We start from the raw sequence: 21,935 nt of genomic DNA, 5'->3' as shown, positions 1-21,935 counted from the left end.
ACTCGGAGGAGGCCTTACTGAGTCCCGGCCGACGCGCGGGCCAATCCCCTCGCCCTGCACCTTGGGCTGGAACCTGAGACGGGCTCGCCCCCAATGATGCTACAGTTACAGAAGCAACGCCGGTTTGTCATTGTCCCAGGAAAGAGGAGCGGCGTGCTTCTTGTCCGTTTCAGCAGAACTGCTGGTATCCTTCAGCAGGACAAGCCTGCGTCCCGGTCTCTGGGGGAGACCCCCGCGTGCGAACAGCACGAACAGCACAGCCAGAGACCCCCTCAGGGAATCTCGCCTGCTGTTGCGATCGGCCGACGCGCCCCCGCCCGAGCCGCGGCTGGCTGCGTCCACCTCTTCCACTTCATTTATCCGTGGATCATCTTGAGTCCAGCTTGTAAATGTTTAGCATTTTGCTGCTTTACTGCTTCTTTCTCGCGACCGTTCCAGCACTGGCCGAGAGCGGCGGAGAGAGGCGACTGAGCCCCGAGAAGAGTGAAGTATGGGGTCCCGGACTCAAGGCAGCCGTGGTCCTTCCCGCGCGCTATTTCTACATTCAGGCGGTGGACACATCGGGCAAGAAGTAAGTCCGCAATGGCTCCATAACGATTTTAGAAGGCAGTTCAAGCTTTCTGCTACTCTCCTCGCGTTCTGTCCTCCCAGAACTCGTTTCTCCACAGCGGTTTAAAATCCAGGACACCTGGGGGCTATTCACATCTCCTTGGAAGTTTATCCCCCTCCTACTCAATTTTTCTCTGTAGCTTTAGAAATCATTTCGAGTTAGCTCTTCTCCTGGCCCTTTTGAAGGGCAGTCCTACATGAGTGCTGAACAAACCCCTGTACTTTGCTTAAGGTATTCTAAATTTTTTTCTATTTAAATTAATTTATTATTTATTTATTTTATGGAGGTATAGTAGATTTACAATGTGTTCATTTCTGCTGTACAACAAAGTGGTTCAGTTAGATCTATACATTCTTTTTTTTATTAATTTTTATTGGAGTATAGTTGCTTTACGATGTTGTGTGTTTCTGCTAGTACAACAAAGTGAATCAGCTATACATATACTTATATCCCCTCTTTTTTAGATTTCCTTCCCATTTGGGTCACCACAGAGCACTGAATAGATTGGGGTTGCCATAGATACAGTCAATCCCAATACCAGTAGGTATAAAATAGATAACTAATGAAAATCTAGCACAAGGAACTCTTTTCTAATTTTTGCATGAATTGTTATAAGGAATTTGAACTCAGTTGTTAGAAACTAGTTGGCTTCACCTTTTTCTGGTGCTGCTGTGTTTTCAGGTAGACCTCTGCACTAAGTGTGTTTTGAAACTCAAAATGAAAAATAAAACACTATTCATAATGTTATGGTTGAGGCAGAAAGAATCGAAATATGAATCTCCTATGTGTTTGTTACAACTTTATTTCATCCCACTGCATTCAACTGTTCCACTCGTGCTTGAAACTTATTTGTAGAATTCACATACCTCTGACATGATTGTCTTTTTATAATGAAGCTGTCTGTGTATATTTTGTTGGCAAAAACATCTTGGGAATAAGAAGTTTTCCAAAGAAAAGGAACATTATCAATTTTGTCACTTGGTTATAAATAGTATGGTTGGGAAACTGAGTACCATCTTAATCTTAACACCAAGAGCATGCCCTCAAAAGAAAAAAGCCTTTTATAAACATCCCTTGGATAATATACTAACTACTAGCTTTTTCCATGGCTGAGTACTATTTATAATAGTGATTTTTTTTTTAAAGAATCATTGAGAGCCATGTTTCAGAAAACCATTATCTTTAGAGGCATCATTTGATCACAGATTTCAAGATGTGATGGGCATGAAATAAATAGTAGGTTAATAGGACTATTTTTATATATGAAATGCATAAGGATGTTCTATGTTTACAGAGATTAGTAGTCTTAAAATACCTCCTTGTAATTTTCTAATGAAATGGTTTTAACTTATCTTGACCATTGTCATCCTCTTTTCCTTTTCATCTCCAATCCATCCTATTCATTCTGGCACTGAAAGCATGAAGGAAAAGGAAGCAAGCACATATTAGGGGGAGGATATAGAGAATACTCAGGTTCACAGACTGGAAACCATAGTCTTTGTACGTTTGTTTCTTAAAATAATCTTTATGTTGCACTGTTCTTCCCATCACAGATTCACATCTTCTCCAGGTGAAAAAGTGTTCCAGATTAAAATCTCAGCCCCAGATGAGCAATTCACTAGAGTCGGGGTCCAGGTTTTAGACCGAAAAGATGGGTCCTACATAGTAAGATACAGAATGTACGCCAGCTACAAAAACCTGAAGATAGAAGTCAAATTCCAAGGTCAACATGTGGCCAAATCTCCATATATTTTAAAAGGTAATGTGGAATATAATTTCAAAACAACAGTGTTTGAATACAATATTACCTGTCATTCAGTCAGTAAAAGCAGGTTAGCCTGATATTTTTTCACTGGAAGAAAAGAAATTTTGTTACTGTTTTTCAGTTGCTAAATCAGGTCAGACTCTTAGTGACCCTATGGACTGAAGTTGAAAGCTAAGTTGAGAATCCTGGTAGAAGAAAGAAATGCACGATTTGAATGGAAATTGTAATTCACTAAAGAGGAAAGAACTTAATATGTTCTTTAATATGAACTTAATAGTATTAAGTTCTAGTAATAGAGAATTTGCTTCTGGAAGATGCAACATTAGCAAGAACAATCAAGATACATATATATATATATATATATATAGTCATAGATGGCACTTTCTTAGTTAGGGACATATGACTTAAGTAACTGATGAGTGTCACTGAAATTCGGTCAATCACTTCAGGAAGAAAGGGCTTGGCAGAGACAGTGAAAGTTGACTGTAGTTTTTTGGCTTTGTTTCAATGCTATTTTTCCAGAGAAATTCTCTGATGTTTTCTTATATAGGATAAGAGTACAGCTTTCTTCCCTAAAGCCATATCATTCCATATCAGCAGACATATATCCTAAAATATTAGAGAAGCAAGGAGAATACAGACACACAAATCTTTCTTGACCCACTGCTCCAAGAAAGGCAAACATTTTTGTAGAAAGTGTCTAGGTTCCTTCCCCTCACTCCACTAGGACCACACGGTACCATATAACCTGCTAAACCTTAAAAAGATGTCCCATTGTCTCCTACTGCCTGGGTCAGGTGACAATCTGAGAATTATAGAAATAAATGACAATGAAATCTCAATTCAGATTCTATGTTATATTAGTATTATTTCTAGACACGTAATTAATTCATTATAGTATTAGTGAAATGGGTGTTTTGAGGATTACTTTGCTTCTTTATATATTTTTTTAAAAACTACTAACCATAGTAGGGGTGCTTTATTTACTTGTATTGTTTTGTTTTGTTTTTTTTGGCCTCGCCTCAAGGCTTGCAGTATCTTAGTTTCCCCACCAGGGATCAAACCCAGGCCTCAGCATCAGAAGCACAGAATCCTAACCACTGGACCATCAGGGAATTCCCACTTGTATTGATCCTTAGGATGATTTACCCATTGAGAAAATATCTTAGACATTTTAAGGACTTGCTTGTATAACAGACCATCAAAATATTAATTCCTTATCACTTTTGTCTTTCATTAAAACAGGGATATGCCTCTGATATCCTTTTACCAATGTTTGGTTATTCTTAAGTACACAAAACATAAAGAGTAATGCTTTGCGGTACAACAGAAACTAACACAACATTGTAAAGCAACTATACTCCAATAAAAATTAATTTAAAAAAAAAGAATAATGAACTATGGGGACTTCCCTGGCCGTCCAGTGGTTGAGACTCACATGGGTTCCATCCCTGGTTGGGCAACTAAGACCCTACATGCCATGTGGGGAAAAAGAGTAATGGAGGGACTATGGAAGCCACTTAGAGAAAAATGTAGTACCATTAGCTTTCTTTTGAAGTCATGCCAAGTGGACTTTACTGTGAAAATATCTTAAGACCCAACCATAAAGAGCTGGCAGAACAGATGTACTCGCTATTCCCCAGTGTAATAGAAAGGTTTCTCTTTTTAAAATAGGTTTTCCATCAAATTGCCCTCCCCATCTGACTAGGCAGGATCTGAAGTCATGCTACAAATATCTGTTACCCGTTTCACACGCTGAGTGAGATTGTGCCTGTACCCTTTGCTCCGTGTGTCATCAGGGCCGGTGTACCATGAGAGCTGTGACTGTCCCTTGGAAGACAGTGCAGCCTGGCTGCGAGAGATGAACTGCCCAGAAACCTTTGCTCAGATTCACAGAGATCTGGTGCATTTCCCTACCGTTGACCCGGAAAAGATTGCAACGGAAATCCCAAAAAGATTTGGACAAAGACAGAGCTTGTGTCATTATACCTTGAAGGATAACAAGGTGCAGTTGCTTGTTTGTCTTGGTGATGTATTTTTGTTTTGGCCATGTGGCTACAACTAGCTACATAGTTTTATTAAAAATCATTCTGCCGATCATTGTGATAAGCTTGATCTCAGTGAAGCCAGTGTACTTTTAGACTAACGGAATAAACATGGAATTGTCTTCCAGGTTTATATCAAGACTCACGGTGAACATGTAGGTTTTAGAATTTTCATGGATGCCATACTACTTTCTTTGACTAGAAAAGTAAGTATTTCTTTTTTCTTGTGTATAATGGACGATTTAAATCCAGGTTTTACCTCATAGTCTTCCCAGCCGGCACAGTGGTAAAGAATCTGCCTGCAGTGCAGGAGACCTGGGTTCAATCCCTGGGTTGGGAAGATCCCGCGGAGAAGGAAATGACAACCCACGCCAATATTCTTGCCATGGAGAATTCCATGGACAGAGGAGCCTGGCGGACTATAGTCCATGGGGTCGCTAAAGAGTCAGACAGGACTGAGCGACTAAACAGTAACAACAGCAGTGGAGTTTAGACAGTGATAGTGAAATGGCTGATATGAAAAACAATACCATCATTTTAACACTTTGGCTTCCTTGTCCTAGGTGAAGATGCCTGATGTGGAGTTTTTTGTTAATTTGGGAGACTGGCCTTTGGAAAAAAAGAAATCCAGTCCCCACATCCATCCGATCTTTTCCTGGTGTGGCTCCACGGACTCCAGGGATATTGTGATGCCCACCTACGACTTGACAGACTCTGTCCTGGAAACCATGGGCCGGTGAGAGATGGGTCGCAGATGACCCAGAGCCTTGGTTTTCTTTCCTTGATGAGTTTTTTCCCAACACCCCTTGCGAGGCGATGGTTGGGGGAAACATCTGTTGCACTGTCTGTCTTCCAGAGTCAGTCTGGATATGATGTCCGTGCAGGCCAACACAGGTCCTCCCTGGGAAAGCAAAAACTCTACCGCTGTCTGGAGAGGGCGAGACAGCCGCAAAGAGAGACTAGAGCTGGTTAAGCTGAGCAGGAAGCACCCGGAGCTCATAGACGCTGCTTTCACCAACTTCTTCTTCTTTAAACACGACGAAAGCCTGTATGGTCCCATCGTGAAACACATTTCATTTTTCGATTTCTTCAAGGTATGACATCATCCAGAGCCAATGCTTTGTGATTTTCCAAATACCTGCATTTGCGTGCTAGGTCACTTCAGTCGTGTCGGACTCTTCGTGACCCTATGGACTGTAACCCATCAGGCTCCTCTGTCCACAGGAATTCTCCAGGCAAGAATACTGGAATGGGTTGCCATTTCCTTCTCCAGGGGATCTTCCCGACCCAGGGATCAAACCCGTGTCTTTTCTGTCTCCTGCTTTGGCAGGCAGGTTCTTCACCACTAGTGCCACCTGGGAAGTCCCACCTGCATTTGATGGGTGGGAAATTAAATTACAGGAGATGAGTGAGTGAGTGAGTGAGTGATAATCGTTGCTCAGTCATGTCCGACTCTTTGCAACCCCATGCACTGGAGCCCACCAGGCTCCTCTGTTTATGGAATTCTCCAGACAGGAATACTGGAGTGGGTTGCCATTTCCTTCTCCAACAGAAGATGAGAGGTGAGCACAAAATTTTAGAAACATCCAGGCATGGGGCGCCAGGGACTAACCAGCCCCTAGCAGGCAACCTGGATTGTACTCAGTACCTAGAAAAGTGAAAGTGTTAGTCGCTCAGTCCTGTCCAACTCTCTCTGATCTCATGGACTGTAGCCTGCAGGCTCCTCTGTCCTTGGGATTCTCCAGGCAAGAATACTGGAATGGGTTGCCATTCCCTTCTCCAGGAGATCTTCCTGACCCAGGGATCAAATGTGGGTCTCCCACAATGCAGGCAGATTCTTCACCCTCTAAGCCACCAGGGAAGTCCTGACTCAGTATCTAGACCTGACATGAAATATGCACCAAGGGAGTTTGGGATCTAGGTAATTTTTTCTCCAACTGACCTTCAAGAGAAGCACATTTTCACCCCAAACCCTTTTTTTATTAAAAAATACATGTTAGTGATTTTATAAATATTTCTCCCCTGAGCCATAGAATCACAATAGACTAAAGAAGGAATATAAAGCAGGTGTCTCTTCCCTTCTGGTAGGGAAATGACTTGGAATCCAACCAGCTGTTCTGCTAAAAAACTGGGGATTCTACACTCTCTCTGTGTCTAGAATGTGGGCTGTTCCTGTTTTCCCAGGGTTGATCCTTTTTCTGACAACTCTCCTTTCTCAAGCAGTGAGGTATACCACCCTGATCTCTAGACCCCCAAGGGGTTTTGAAGCCCCATGTGGTGAAGGGTAGTCAGCCATCTCCTGCAGGTGGGAAGGTCAGTGATTGATGAGCTCTGTACAGAGGAGCCTGGTGGGCTACAGTCCACAGGGTCGCAAGAGTCAGATGTGACTGAAGCGACTTACTGCACAGAGCACAAGAAGACTTAAAGATGGCCATAAGCTGAATAATCAGTTTTTCTTCCATATGCATGTCACAGAAATTTTGGAAAGAAATGGTTACAACCAAAGAGAGCTGATACCAGCCATCCCTTCTCCGAGAGTGTCCTGTCAGACCTTTGCTTTCTTTCTGTTGTACCTGTTGAATTTGTTGCAGCTTAAAACTATTGACTAGGACATCCCTGGTAGTCCAGTGGTTACGAGTCTGCCTTGCAACGTAGGGGATGCAGTTTCAATCCCTGCTCTGGGATCCCATATGCTATGGAGCAGCTAAGCCCATGTGCCCCAACTAGACAGCCTGCATGAAAATCACATGTGCCTCAACTAAGACCCGGTTAAATAAACAGATAAATATTTATTGACCTCTGCCGTGCTAGAAATATTTTGATTCATAGATGTTCTTGCCCCAGAGCTTGTTAATTTCTTTAAGAGCTGGGTGTGGCCACTGGATGTTTCAAAGGTATGGTTAACACAGTTTAGAATGTGCCATCAGTAGGTACTATCATGCCATCGATAAAGCAGTCACATGCGTCTATGTCACTTCAATTGTGTCCCACTCTGTGACCCTGTGGACTGTAGCCCACCAGGCTCCTCTATCTATGGGGATTCTCCAGGCAAGAATACTGGAGTGGGTTACCATTTCCTCCTCCAGGAGAACTCCCCAACCCAGGGATCGAATCCACGCCTCTTAACACCTCCTGCATTAGCAGCTGGATTCTTTACCACTACTGCCACCTGGGAAGTAGTCGTAATAAATCTAATTTCCTTCACTGGTAGGCTTTGGACAACAGTTTTATAATTTTATTGGTTGCTCCAGCGTTAGACTTGGGCTCCCTTCTTGAAATTTGGGGGAACATCAAAATAGGCCCTACATCTAGGTCAGTGTGTTATGTATACATATAAATAATTAATAGCACTTACTAAGTGGCAGGGGCCAAGGACAAAATCTAGCCAGTTTATATCTGAGGATGGTGAGGTTTGATGTGTGGAAAGAGGAGGAGAATAAAGAAGAGTGGGAAAAAGGGAGCTTAATGGAGGTTCTTCTGCTGTCCTGCGGTTTGCAGCATAAATACCAGATCAACGTGGATGGCACCGTGGCAGCCTACCGCCTGCCGTATCTGCTGGTTGGTGACAGTGTGGTGCTGAAGCAGGACTCCATCTACTATGAACACTTTTATAACGAACTGCAGCCCTGGAAACACTACATTCCAGTTAAAAGCAACCTGAGTGATCTCCTAGAGAAACTTCAGTGGGCAAAAGATCACGATGAAGAGGTAAGGTCAGTCACTTTGTACCCCCAGGTATCATGGGGTCATTTCCATGTCTTGTGCCTGGAAAGCATTCAAGATGCTTACATGGAGACCATTTCCTATAAATGGGAAGCCACTGCCCCATGCATAGCACAGATCCCTTCAGGGTAAAGCCAGGCACAGTGGCTTGGATTAACTGCCCACTCTGCACATGACACGAAAACCTAACCCTTGGCCTTGATTTTGCTGTCTCACTCAGTTAGATCTGAGCTCCAAGCACTGCCTCCCCTCCACTAGCAACATGCAGATAAAGATGGTCAGCCTGGCAGGGGAAGAACTAACTGTGCCACGGATTAAAACGAAGGATTGCATGAGAGAAGCTTCAAACGAATTGTCTGCTAAAAATTATTCAGGCAGTGCATTAAGCTTCATCTTGCATTGACTTTGCAAAGTCATTGTTACTTCATTTTGTCTCCCTTTTCTGTCCCGGAGAGGCCCATTCTAGAAGGCCCAATATGACTTCTTAAACTTTTATCAAGTCTTAAAACCTCACTTTGATTTGAACACACATCCTCTAATGTTCCCTTTACACACAAGACTTCAAAGATACTGTAGCCACTATTTTCCCACCAAAATGTACTTGGAAGATCACTTAGCATATGTCTGCATGGAGAAAAATATGTTTCATTAAAGGATATTATTCTTGCTCCCATAGGCAAAGAAGATAGCCAAAACAGGACAAGAATTTGCAAGAAATAATCTCATGGGTGATGACATATTCTGTTATTATTTTAAACTTTTCCAGGTCAGTATTTTCTAAGAAAATAGAAATATTTGTAATTGTTCATGTTAGTAGCAAGTAATGTTTCACTGAACAATTTCTAAAAGTATTTTCATTAAGGAGATACATATATACCTCTGTAAGTGAAAGTCAGGGATAAATATTAAATTATAGTGAAAATGAAGGATGCTGAAGAATAGCTAATGGAGAATGCTACAACCTTAAGGGAAAGTTGTTAATGTTAGAACTGTGTGGCATGTGGTTAGACAATTGGCCTCTGAGCCTACAAAGTTACTGGGCATGGATTCTTATTTGTTCTTTGTACAAAACTGCTATTTTGTTGCTGTTTCTTTTTCTATACAGTGCAAGGTATGTTTGGACCTGTTGTGCTGACCCCATTGGGCCATAACTTTTCTTGCAATTTGCCTTTATGGACCTACCCATTTAGGGATTGTAGTCAAAGCCTATCTAACAATTTGAAAGGTTCTTTTTTAAAAAATGCAGTCGTAAGCATGTAATTTGCTAATAAATAATTCTAGATCTAAGTCAGATTGTTTTAATCTCAGAGTTGCAGAATTCTAGATATTGAGCCCAGTGTCTCAGGCTCTGCTACAGAACAAAGTTGGTCATTGCTGTTCCGCTCCCGCTTTGTAACCTTTCCTAAAGAGTGATGAAGTATGTAAACTAAAGAAAGAACTGGGGGCATTTGCTAATCTGAATTCCTAAAGAGCCACAGGTTATTCGAGTTCATTCATTCAACTCACATGTACTAGAGCATAAGCTCCTCGCCCAGAACTTAGGACAGGGAAGCCCATGATGAATGAAGACGTGACTGAAGCTGTACCAGCTGTGGTGGGTCAGGCAGAAATAGTCTGTCCTCAGATTCTCAATTTAGGGAAGATGGGAACACAGGCATTTTCACTACGTGGCAGAAGATGAAAAGAAATACCATAAAAGAGTCATATAAATGAAGGGTAGACTTAGGAGTGGGGACAGTCACCTCTCAGAAGCTCTTGTCGTGGGGTTTTAAGGAGGGCCTTGTATTTCATAACTTGACACACTTGAATTAAATGGACCGAGTTCTAGCACACTCCAGTGTATCTCATTTGGTAAGTGCACCTTATGTTGTTGTTCAGTCACTGAATCGTGTCTGACTCTTTGCGACCCCGTGAACGCAGCATGCCAGGCTTCCCTGTCCTTCACTGTCTCCCAGAGTTTGCTCATACTCACGTCCATTGAGTCAGTGGTGCCATCCAACCATCTCATTCTCTGTCACCCCCTTTCCCTCCTGCCCTCAATCTTTCCCAGTAATCAGGGTCTTTTGCAATGAGTCAGCTTTTTGCATCAGGTGGCCAGAGTATTGGAGCTCCTGCTTCAGCATCTTAAGTGCTAAATAAAACATGCCTTTGTATTGTTGCCTATACAGGAATATGCCAGTTTACAAGTGAGTGAGCCCCAGATCCGAGAGGGCATGATGAGGGTAGAACCAGAGACCGAGGATGACCTCTTTCCCTGCACGTGCCACAGGAAGAAGGTAACCGGAACTGACTTCCTAGCCAATGTCACAGGAAGAACTAACTGTGATCCGAGTCCTCATTCTCCCCTTTACTCATTCAGTCAGGCAGCAACTACCCAAATTCCTCCTGGAGCCTCTAAGCAACTCACTCTAGCAGAGGCAGAAAAAACAGTTACCAACAAAAGGCAAAAAAGACAAAAAAAAAAAAAAAACAGGTGCTAAGATGCAGTGAGGTGAAGAGACATAGGAGCTCCCAGCAAAGTGGACAGAGGCCTTTTTTATTGTGAGAATTACAGATCATGTAGCATTTGAATAGATATTTGCAGTTTGCAAAGTATTTTCACATGTATCATCTAATAGCCTCATCTCCCTGTGAGATAGTTTCTGCAAAGTTTATCATCCCAGTTTAGAGATGGAAAAATATATAATCATGATTATTCATGTTAACAGATTATTCATTTAAAAGTGATCTCTGTTAATACCACTACATTACTGGGCTTCCCTGGTGGCTCAGATGGTAAAGCATCTGCCTCCAATGCGGGAGACCCGGGTTCGATCCTTGGGTTGGGAAGATCCCCTGGAGAAGGAAATGGCAACCCACTCCAGTACTCTTGCCTGGAAGATTCCATGGACAGAGGAGCCTGGGAGGCTACAGTCCATGGGGTCACAAAGAGTCAGACACGACTGAGCGACTTCACTTTCTCACTTTCACTGATTTCATTTATAAAAGGCAGGCTCGAGTATGGACTTGGCTGGCTAAAGAGGACCTTAGCTGTCACCCAGTAAATGCCTTCATTTTATAGTTGACAAAACCAAGCCCAGAGAGGAATTTAGGCATTTTATAGGTAACAAAACCAAGCCTAGAGAGGAATTTAGCTCAGAACCATCTATCTGGATTATAGCAAAACAAGCACGAAAAACCAGTATGCCTTCTTCAAATTGTGTGCATGTTTGTGTGTAAAGAATTGTGGCAGGGGAGGATTGTTTCAATTACAGTTGTGTTTCATCTAAAGGAATGTATATTGTGTAAAAATTATTATATAATGGCTTGACATTCTTTTAAACAACATCACCATGTCTGTGAATGGACAGACTCAAAATTGTGCATTGGAACCAGAGTTGAGAAGCAGATTTTGCAGTTAACTATTTCTGCCTTCCAAGAGGGTATAAAAAAGAATAAGGTGACTGCCACCTCTGGTGATGTGATGGAACCAGCTCATACAGGCTCATGCATGCGTGATCAGTTGCTATAGTCGTGTCCAATTCTTTGTGACCCTATGGCTCAGGTCCAGTCCATGGGATTCTCCAGGCAAGAATACTGGAGTGGGTTGCCATGCCCTCCTCCAGGGCATCTTCCCAACCCAGGGTTCAGACCTGGATCTCCTGTGTCTGCTGCATTGCAGGTGGATTCTTTACCGCTGAGCCACCAGGCAAGTCACATACAAGCTCACTGATTGTTAAATATTTAGGAATTCTGCACAGCAGTTAACCTTTGGTAGCTTGGAATACACCTGATTGCAGTATTTACACCATGAATACAGCACCTGCTGAAATTATTTTTATTTTGCTTCATTTGGTTTTGTTTTGGATTTGCCTCTAGCTAGCCTTCAGAAGGGGAGAAGGCAATGGCACCCCACTCCAGCACTCTTGCCTGGAAAATCCCATGGATGGAGGAGCCTGGTGGGCTGCAGTCTGTGGGGTCACGAAGAGTCAGACACCACTGAGCGACTTCCCTTTCACTTTTCACTTTCCTGCATTGGAGAAGGAAATGGCAACCCACTCCAGTGTTCTTGCCTGGAGAATCCCAGGGGCGGTCTATGGGGTCTGCCGTCTATGGGGTCGCACAGAGTCAGACACAACTGAAGCGACTTAGCAGCAGCAGCAGCCTTCCGAAGTGGTACAGCATCAGTGGTAACCCCTCTTAGTGCTGCAAGGCCACAGAATCACTGAAAACCATTTTCAAAACAGAAATGCCCAAAATTGGAAGGTACTCCCACATGGAGTTTGATTTGGTATCAGAATGAGTCTGTTGGCTCCAAATGAAACTGGGTGGCTGCCTTACTCCACTCCTCTTTTTTTTAATTTATTTTTATCTCATAAGTGAGTTTGAGGAGTGCCAAATGATTCCCCTGATTCGTAGAACTTACGGCTAGAATGATAGTTTTATTGATTTTCCCACCTGCCGTGTCTACTCTGGCCACTCACTGATACCGTTCAGAACACAAGCCTTTACCATAATACAGACCCCTAGATGTTCAGGTTCCCACCAATGAGACTATACCCTTGCTGCTACTGCTGCTGAGTCGCTTCAGTCGTGTCCGACTCTGTGCGACCCCATAGACAGCAGCCCACCAGGCTCCCCATCCCTGGGATTCTCCAGACAAGAACACTGGAGTGGGTTGCCATTTCCTTCTCCAATGCATGAGAGTGAAAAGTGAAAGTGAAGTTGCTCAGTCGTGTCTGACTCTTAGCGACCCCATGGACTGCAGCCCACCAGGCTCCTCCCTTCATGGGATTTTCCAGGCAAGAGTCCTGGAGTGGGGTGCCATTGCCTTCTCCGGACTTTACCCTTAGATGATTTCAAATAATAAATAATGATTTCAAATAGTAAAATCCTAAAATTTTATTTGAATCCTAAAATTCAAATACTCAAGTCCTAAAATCCTCTAGTGATGACTGGCTTCATTTATCCCTTTTTTCATCTTTGTGTGCTTGTGTGCTCAGTCGCTAAATTGTGTCTGACTCTTTGTGACCCTGTGGACTATAGCCCACCAGGCTCCTCTGTCCATGGGATTTTCCAAGCAAGAATACTGGAATGGGTTGCCATTTCCTCCTCCAGGGCATCTTCCCCACCCAGGGATCAAACCTGCATCTCCTGCATTGGCAGGCAATCTGAGCCACCAGGGAAACCTCTTTTGTCTTTAGGGGAAAGTAATTAATAGACTAAATGTAAGCTTTCTTACTCGTGGAAAACTTCTTGATGGCTCTAAATATTTTGTTTCTTAATTGCAGACCAAAGATGAACTGTGATACGCAAAATACCTTTCCTTCAAATAGTGGTGCTCTGAAGACTCTTCTTAAGTGAAAAGAAGAATGTCTTCTAAATACTAATTCCATGGACAGTATAAAATCTGCTCTATGATTGTCTGGATTATGAAGATCTGTTTCTTCTTATGCAGTATTCCTACGACAGTCATTGGAAGTACATTTTTAGAATTTTATAATAAAATCACTTTTATTTTAAAGGCCTGTGTTGTGCTCATCATTAGCTGTGTTTGGACCATGGAGCAGTAAAAAAAAAAAAAAAAAAAAAATGGGTGTCTGAGTCCTGAACTCAGTCTGAAGCATGTCAAAAGCCATCACCTACCTAGATACAGTTTACATGACAAAGCAGTAAACTTCTCACTTTTTACACTATTATTTTAGATAATCAGTCACTCACAGCCAAACTGAATACTAATTAATACACCTTCCAAGGTTTTTTTGTAATCTGGCCTCTTCCTGTATCCATCACAAATGGATTTTATTTAACAAGTATTTATTAAGCACCTAATATGTGCCAGGCATTGTATTAGGTTCTACAGATAAAATAGTGAACAGTCACTATCTCTTCTGAAAGAAGAGTGAAATAAACAAGTAAAAATAAATAAGCAGGGCAATTATGGATTGATTAAAAAACAGTTATTACAGAGAGAAAGTGGGCTTAGTGGTAGTGGCTACTTTAGAGATCAAGGATGCTACTGACTTCTCACTGTTAAGCAAAATATTTGTTATGGTTAATGATAAACAACCACTACTAAAATATGAAATTTCCAATTATTAAAAAGGAAGCACATTAAAATTGTATTAAATGCGTTTCAGGCATCTGTTTACATATTCATGTTTTATGGTGATTTATTCTGTTCCATTAATCCATGATGAACTACATTAATACTATTCTCATTTCGAAACATTATAGAACCTCCATTATAAAAACTCTAGTACATCCAATTATGTATTATTTTAATGCATGGATGGAATAATCATGCTAATATTTAGCTAAATCTGGCCCACCACTTATTTTTGGATAGCCTGAAAGTTAAGGATGATTTTAAAATTCGTAAATGGTTGAAAAAAATCAAGAATCATAATGACATGTAAAATGTATCTGAAATTGAAGTTTTGGTGTCCATAGTTTTGTATTAGTTTCCTATTGCTGCCGTGACAAAGTATTAATACCAAACAAGAGGAATTCACTCTCTTAGGGTTCTGGATTTGAGAGTCAGGAATCAGTGTTTCTGGGACAATGGCGATGTATTTGGAGGGCGGGTTTCTTCCTGAGGCTCTGAGGGCAGAATGCCTTTTCTGGCTCCTTGGGTGCGTTTCTTGTGGTTCTTGTCTTGTGGCCCCTTCATTTTCCCAGCCAGCAGCTCAGCATCTTCAAATCTGTCGTCACACTGCCTTCTCTCTCTGAACGTTGCAGCACTGTTATTTATAACAGTTAAACAGTGGAAACCATCCAAATAGCCATCCACCAGTGAATGGATAAACAAAATGTGGTTTATCCGTAAAACTGAATACTACTCAGCAATGAAAAGAAACGAGTTATAAGGAACAAAGTACTATTAGATATGATACAATATGGATGGAATCTTCTTTTTCTGACGCAGCATGCGGTGTCTTAGTCTTATGGCCGGTACAACTGCTGGAAGGGAATGGCTGGGACGCCGAAGGATCCTGAAAGAGGAAGTCGGGGGTGAGGCAGCGAGGGGAGGCGGCCCGACAGCGCCCCCTCGGGCTGGGCAGCAGACACCGCCACAGCACCGGCGGCAGGGGCGGGAAAACTCCCGCTCCCAGCGTGCCCCGCGCGCCGGCTCGCGCGCCTGGGGGGGCGAGGCCTGCGCGCGCCTGCGCTGTAGCGGGACGCGCTGGCGGGCGCGGCGAGGCGGTCCCTTCGAGTGTGGTAGTTCGCTCCCTGAAGGGAGTGAGGACGGTTAGGTGCTGCCGGCCACTTTCCCGTCCCTGGTAAGTGCGGCGGCTGTGGCGGCGGCGGCGGCAGTGGTCGGGGCTGCTACTTGGGAACGGCTTCCGAGGGCTTTCCGCGGTCCCTCCAGCGGCGTTTCGGCCTCGCGGCCGTCGCCCCTCAGGGGCTGTTGGGCGGCTCCGTGAGGCGTGAGGCGTCGGTTAGGTCCCGCGGGCCGCGGCCGCTGGGGCTTCGGCCGGCCGGTCGGGAGGCTCCTAGAAGGGACGGTGAGGGCGGGGCGAGCCGGCCACCGGCGGCCTCCGAGCGAGGAGGGTCTCCCGCGCGCCGGCCACCGTGCAGCCCCGACGGGCGGAATCGGACGGTCTTCGGGCGCCTTTGGGTCCCCAACCCCGGGAATCCTGACCTCGAGTTTCTGCCTTGTTCCGCTTGTTGTCGAGGCGGCCCGGACCCGCGACTCCCCTGAAGGACTTGAAGTCTGACAGTTGCCGTTGCGTTTTCCTCGCGATTTCCAAAGTTCCGCCCGGACGAGGCGGATGACGCACGAACGTTTTTTTTTTCCAACTGAAAGTTAAGGGGTGGTGGCATCCGATCATCCGGCTTCGGATGTGGTCTCTGTCGCATCCTGACGACAGTAGTCACACAAATCACTCTTGAAAACGCCCACAAGCGTGGGCACGCGGGTCCAGACGGTGAACCGTCGCAGCCTCTCTCCGAAGTTGGTGGCGTTTGCTGCCTTTGAAGACACACCTAGGCGGAGCCAGGCTCCAACCCCGTCGCCCCTTCTGACCCGCTAAACCCGAGATTTATTAGCTAGAGCCAGCTCACTATTGCCCCTATAGTCCAGCACGTGTGTGCACTGTTGGCAAGGACAGACTGTCCATCACGCAAGAGTGGCGTTTGCCAGAAAAAAAAAACACGAGCACCCCACTTGTTGAGGAATAGAGCATTCTAGGTTAAGAGAGTGGGTTGAGGACGTGTATCTAATTTTACTCACTGAAATCTCACTGAAAGGACAGTAAAGGGATTTTCAAAAAGACACAAACCCACAGAGATGAAGAAAATGGGAAAGAAACAATAGCAGTAAAATACTGGGCTCCAGAAAGCAAGTGTCGTACAATTATATATATATATATATATATATATATATATATATATAAGAAACAAAATCTTCAAAATGTGCAGAAACTGGCAGCACGGGACACTTTGGGAGCTGGCAGTGAAAGGAATGGTGCTGGGGATGGATGTGGATGGCTCAAATAAAGACCACTTAGGTGAGGTCTGTCTGAGAAGTAATTAGATAGCAAGCTCTCCTTCCCCGTTTCACACTGGTAGGATACTGCTTCTCTCCCACCAGGAGACTGGAGGCTCTTCTCTTGAGAACATAAAATGGGATCTTTGAAGCTGGGGACCCCAAGCACAATTATGAGTCTACATTTATGAAAACAGACAGTGAAGGCTGAAGCCCTTCATCTTCCTCCTCCAGTTTAAATCCCAGAACTTTTTGCAGTCGGTCTAATACCTTTCAGGCTCTGTATGAGAATTCTACACACACATAACATGTAAAGGGAAGGATCTGTACAATAAATTAGTCACAGTGATGGCTTCTTGGAAGGGAAAAAGGAACTTCGTGGCTGGGGAAAAAATGTGAAGAGACTTCACTATTCAGACATTTTTATTCTTTTAAAATAGTGTACCATGTGCATATATTGCCTATTCAAAAATGAAATGTATTTCTTAAATGCAAATGAATACACCCTTTGACACAGGAATTTATAGATACGTCTACACACATGTATTGCCACTCATTGCAATATTGCCACTCATTGCAATATTGCTTTAGCAAAAGATTGGAAACAGTCTCAATTTTCATTAATTGATGGTTGGTAAAATAAATTTTGTACAACCCTTCTTTGGAATATTTTGTAGTCATAAAAAACCAATGAAATAAGCTCATTGTATAAAAAAGTAATCACAAAGATATATGTTGGGGAGGGGGTTCAGAAAAAACATCACTAGTTTTATAAAAAGATGTATGTATGTATATATGTATATAAAATATCTGAAAGATAAGCAGAATACTGATTGCCTTTGAAGAGGAGATCTGGATGGTAAGGCAAAAGTGGAATTAGGGAGAGACTTTTCACTGTATATTTTTGTACATTTTGAACATGTTATTCAGTGAATAAATTAGTAAATGTTAATAGGAAAAAAATTAATGATCCTGATGTTAAGCATATCCTGAACAATAAAAGATCTCTTACTCCGGGAAAGAATACTGTGTAACAACCCTGAAATCTTAGTGGCTCACAGCATTTCATGCCCTTGATTCTTCAGGTAGACATTTCATGGTTCTTCAGTGGTTTAGAGGTTGATTGGACTAGGCTGGACTCCAGACTTCAGTTTTGAGTTCAGATCTGCTCCATGTGTCTTCATTGTGGAACCCGGGCTGAAAAAGCAAAAATAGGTGGAGCGTACTTTTCTTGGGGCTGAAGGTGAGAGTTTAAGAGCACTTCTGGAAAATTTGCCATGCTTCAGCTCAGAAGTGGCACACTGAAACATCTTCTTTTGGTTAAAGCAAGTCACATAGTCAAGCCCAAAGGCAATAGTGTGGAGATTTACATTCTGTCTAGTGGGAGGTTTCTGCAGTCTCAGGACAAAAAATGTGGATGTCTGCTTCCATTGCAGGGTAGAAGGAAGAGTTGGGACCAGTAAAGATGAAGGAAATGGGTTAATAGAAAGATGCTGTGAAATTAGGTTGAAGATAGTTGGTTGAGAACAAAGATGCTTAGGAAAAATACATATTTATATGTACCAAGATATAGCATCCTACTTTGATAGGAGTTTTCTTACAGAATGCATATTATGGTATCACATTGACTTAGATAACATCTGCCAGCCCCACACCTGGCCGGCCCTATAACCAATTCTGAATGACCATTGGAATGAAAATAATGTAGATGTAAAGATATCAGTTCCTAAAGTAGTTATATATAAATGTCTTTATTTTAGCTACTAAATGTATTCATTCATAGTTCTTTTATCATATCTATGTCTGCCAACCCACCTTTAACAATAGAATCTTCTTTTCAGGGAGATGTCCTTTGCTTCTCAGATGTAAGGCACTTAAAGTTTGTTATTCAACAGTGAAAATGAGTCATACAGAGGTAATACATATTTTCATATATTCTGCATCTTCAGGGTTCCTTTTTTTTTTTTGTAGTCATATGGCTCCAGAATAATTTTCTTATTTTCAGCTTGTACTGTGAGAGACAGTATAGCATTAGTGGTTAGGAGTGAGAACTTTGGAGCAGACTGCCTGAATTTGGATCTTGGCTAGTGGATATATAACCTTGGGCACATGATATAACGTACTGTGCCTCAGTTTTCTCATCTCTAAAATGGAAATTGTAACAGTACTTACCACAGAATTCTTAGAAAGTTTAAATGAGTTAATACATAAAGAGCAGTTATGATAGTACCTGACACAATAAGTACTTAAATATAAATTATTATTAATATTGCTTTTTATTTTGAGGCTGTGATTTGAATCATTTGTATTGCAGAACAAACCTATATAGTTATTCATTTGTCTGAATAGTCAGGGAAGTAATTTTTGATCCCTTTATTCTCTTGAATTCCAGGTAAAGTTAAAAGTACCTTTTGGAAATAAATTGCTAGATGCTGTTTGTTTGGTACCTAACAAGAGCTTAACATATGGAGTCATTCTTACACATGGAGCATCAGGAGATATGAATCTCCCTCATTTGACATCACTGGCATCCCATCTTGCCTCTCATGGGTTTTTTTGCCTGAGATTTACCTGTAAAGGCCTTAATATTGTACATAGAATTAAGGCATATAAATCAGTTTTGGTAAGAAAATTTCTTTATATTTACTTACAATAATTCTATTTTTTAAATGCACAGTAAATTGACAAATTTTATTAGTCATGTGGTTTAATTTTAAAAACCCTAATGAATATTCTTAGAAACTCAACAGTGTGTGAAGGCTGGGTAGTGGTCAGATTGCTCTTTTTTGCCATCAGTTTCTATAGGGATGAGTGCTCACATCATAGATGTTTCTCCATGATACTGCCAAGGCATCTACTTATGATGTAATTTCCTTCTTGGAATTATATAACTTAAGCATATACAGTTCTAGACAGTTAGCCTCATATGCTGTGAGTGTACAAATAGCATGATTTCCATGTTGGAAACTAAAATCCCTGGATGAAAACCAAAACTTCTTTTAATCCAAATTACTTCAAGCGTGCTAAGTTTTTCAGAGCTTTAAATCAGATGTTAGTTGTAGCATTATCAGATTTTGCCTTAGTTGGAAGCTTTTAACTGGCTCTTTTTTTCCCCTCTAAATTTTTTTCTTTAAAAATGTTTTAGTACTTGAATATTTTAGACAGTGTTTTTTTTTTCACATATTTGTGTGTATTACCCAATATATGACTTGATAGTGAAGGCATGACCAGAAGAGCAAAGAACTGGTTACCTCTTCCAAGTAAAATCCCTTAAAATTTTGTGGTTGTCTTTGTAAAAGTTTTATACACTCTAGTAATGATGAGAAATATGTGTTGGTTTTTCCAGTGGAATATTTCATAGGAGAAGAATTGATGGTTTTTTGTTTGATTTTTCTAGAATTACCTAAAGACCTCAGAATACAAACTTGCAGGTGTTTTCCTTGGAGGTAAGTTGCAATACTTGTGAACACTTGTTTTAAAATCTACTCACATTAATACAGGAATAGGTAATCAAGAATTAAAATTAATGACAGGAATGGAGTTAAGGATTTTTTGTTTTGTTTTGGTAAGTCACTTCCAGGTATAATAACATCAAGGTACTTTAATATTTAAATCGAATTTAAGCCATATACATATGTATTATAACCCAAAGACGTCTCCTTTTATTATATTCTTGAATCATCCTCTGAACTGATCCCTTCACAAGGTTTGTCTTTACCTCTTTAAGTATTCTTTCAATAAATAATTATTCTTTTTTTTAGATTTGATTTAGGATCAGTTTTTAGCTCTTCACAAGTCTGTGGGTATTGAGGCTTGTTAATTGCCACCTTCTGTTAAGTATAGATAAGCAATATGATGGATGCATAGTAAATTAAATCTGCCATTATCATCACTACTACTTTATGTGAATGTCTGTATTTCAAACTGAACTTGATTTTAATTGATTTTAGGTCGTTCAATGGGCTCAAGAGCAGCTGCTTCTGTACTGTGTCATATTGAGCCTGATGATGCTGATGATTTTGTTCGAGGTCTCATTTGTATTTCCTATCCACTGCACCATCCAAAACAGCAGCATAAACTTAGAGATGAAGATCTCTTTCGTATAAAAGATCCTGTACTGTTTGTGTCAGGCTCAGCAGATGAAATGTGTGAAAAGGTGATTATGACTTGCTGTTTGTGTGAATGAAAGAGAATGAAAGAAACATCTTGGGAACAAGATGCTACCTGCAACATTCAGTCTCTTTAAAAAGATGCTGATTTTACTATGCTCCATTTGTGTCTTTGGTACCCTGTTACTGAGGGGAATCTAAAACTATGAGCATACTGACAATATTCAACCCCTTGTAATTAGGTGATAAATGAATTAACTCTTACTTAGCAAATGAAGGATTAATATCTGAATCTTGTGAATTTGGGATTACTAGACTGTATATTTGTTTTATCATTTCAACATTTAATCACATTCTTCAAATTTGTTATAAAATTGACCCTTGAAGAAAAGTAACTTGTACATATTACTAAATTTTAGTGTCTTTCCCAGAATATATAATTTTCTTGGGAAAAATATTTTTTAGAAGAATTTTTTGACTTGTCAAGAATGAATGCTTGATCTGTTCTGTGGTGTTGCTATATGTAAGAAGTCTGTATTGTCACTTCTTGCACAATCCATTGCCTCAGAAGTTATCTTTAGAGTAGGTTTTAATATTTAGTGAATGGATGCCAAGTATAGGTGGGGTAGGAGAGAGTAAATCTTTATGAAACACCAATAGGGTATTAGTCTAGTATCATCTTCTTTTTTCCTTTTAGAACTTGTTGGAGAAAGTGGCACAGAAAATGCAAGCTCCTCATAAAATCCACTGGATTGAGAAGGCAAATCATTCCATGGCAGTGAAAGGACGATCAACAAATGATGTTTTTAAAGAAATAAATACACAGATTTTGTTTTGGATCCAGGAAATCACTGAAACGGACAAGAAATAATTGTCTATAAGTTAAAGGCTATGTTATTTTGAATACAAGTACAGTTAATTTGTAAAAGAAGAGCATACTTCTCAGCATTATGAGATATATTTCAGACTAATTTAATATCCTTTCATGTTCCCCCATTTTTAAAACATTTTAATAGTGAAATTAATGTTCTTTATAAAATGTCTCTTGAGAGTACTGTCATAGTTGTATAAAGATGATGTACAAATATTGAAGGTGGTCTAAATATAATTTATTTTCTTTAATAAGTTTTGAAAAATTAAACGTTGAATTTTGTTACAACAGAACTTTTGTCTCATTGCTGTGCAACTCAAACAGTGCTCTTAATTGTGCAGA

At 41.3% G+C, this 21,935-nt stretch overlaps 2 protein-coding genes across 4 annotated transcripts; both read left to right on the top strand.

Annotated features, from left to right (window-relative positions):
- Positions 1 to 136: 136 nt before the first annotated feature.
- On the top strand, positions 137 to 13,646 carry POGLUT2 (protein O-glucosyltransferase 2). Its single transcript, XM_055542981.1, has 10 exons — positions 137 to 571; positions 2,164 to 2,369; positions 4,175 to 4,380; positions 4,549 to 4,626; positions 4,984 to 5,156; positions 5,277 to 5,514; positions 7,919 to 8,128; positions 8,820 to 8,909; positions 10,312 to 10,419; positions 13,414 to 13,646. Exons 1-10 carry the CDS (start codon positions 390 to 392, stop codon positions 13,429 to 13,431), a joined length of 1,509 nt encoding a protein of 502 aa, XP_055398956.1. The 5' UTR covers positions 137 to 389; the 3' UTR covers positions 13,432 to 13,646.
- Positions 13,647 to 15,275: 1,629 nt separating this feature from the next.
- TEX30 (testis expressed 30) lies at positions 15,276 to 21,886 on the top strand. 3 transcript variants are annotated; one of them, XM_055542986.1, is made up of 7 exons: positions 15,385 to 15,405; positions 17,699 to 17,856; positions 18,455 to 18,528; positions 19,006 to 19,236; positions 20,011 to 20,059; positions 20,564 to 20,769; positions 21,420 to 21,886. In XM_055542986.1, exons 3-7 carry the CDS (start codon positions 18,514 to 18,516, stop codon positions 21,591 to 21,593), a joined length of 675 nt encoding a protein of 224 aa, XP_055398961.1. In that variant the 5' UTR covers positions 15,385 to 15,405; positions 17,699 to 17,856; positions 18,455 to 18,513; the 3' UTR covers positions 21,594 to 21,886. The 3 variants fall into 3 exon arrangements, with proteins under 3 accessions (XP_055398962.1, XP_055398960.1, XP_055398961.1); XM_055542985.1 differs by lacking the exon at positions 17,699 to 17,856 and having other exon boundaries at positions 15,277 to 15,405; XM_055542987.1 differs by lacking the exons at positions 17,699 to 17,856; positions 19,006 to 19,236 and having other exon boundaries at positions 15,276 to 15,405.
- Positions 21,887 to 21,935: the final 49 nt, after the last annotated feature.

Source organism: Bubalus kerabau, chromosome 12 (genome assembly GCF_029407905.1).
Source record: "Bubalus kerabau isolate K-KA32 ecotype Philippines breed swamp buffalo chromosome 12, PCC_UOA_SB_1v2, whole genome shotgun sequence".
In the NCBI taxonomy this organism is placed as follows: Eukaryota; Metazoa; Chordata; class Mammalia; order Artiodactyla; family Bovidae; genus Bubalus; species Bubalus kerabau.
Note: the sequence above shows the minus strand (reverse complement) of the source record. Positions and strands in the feature narration are given on the sequence as shown.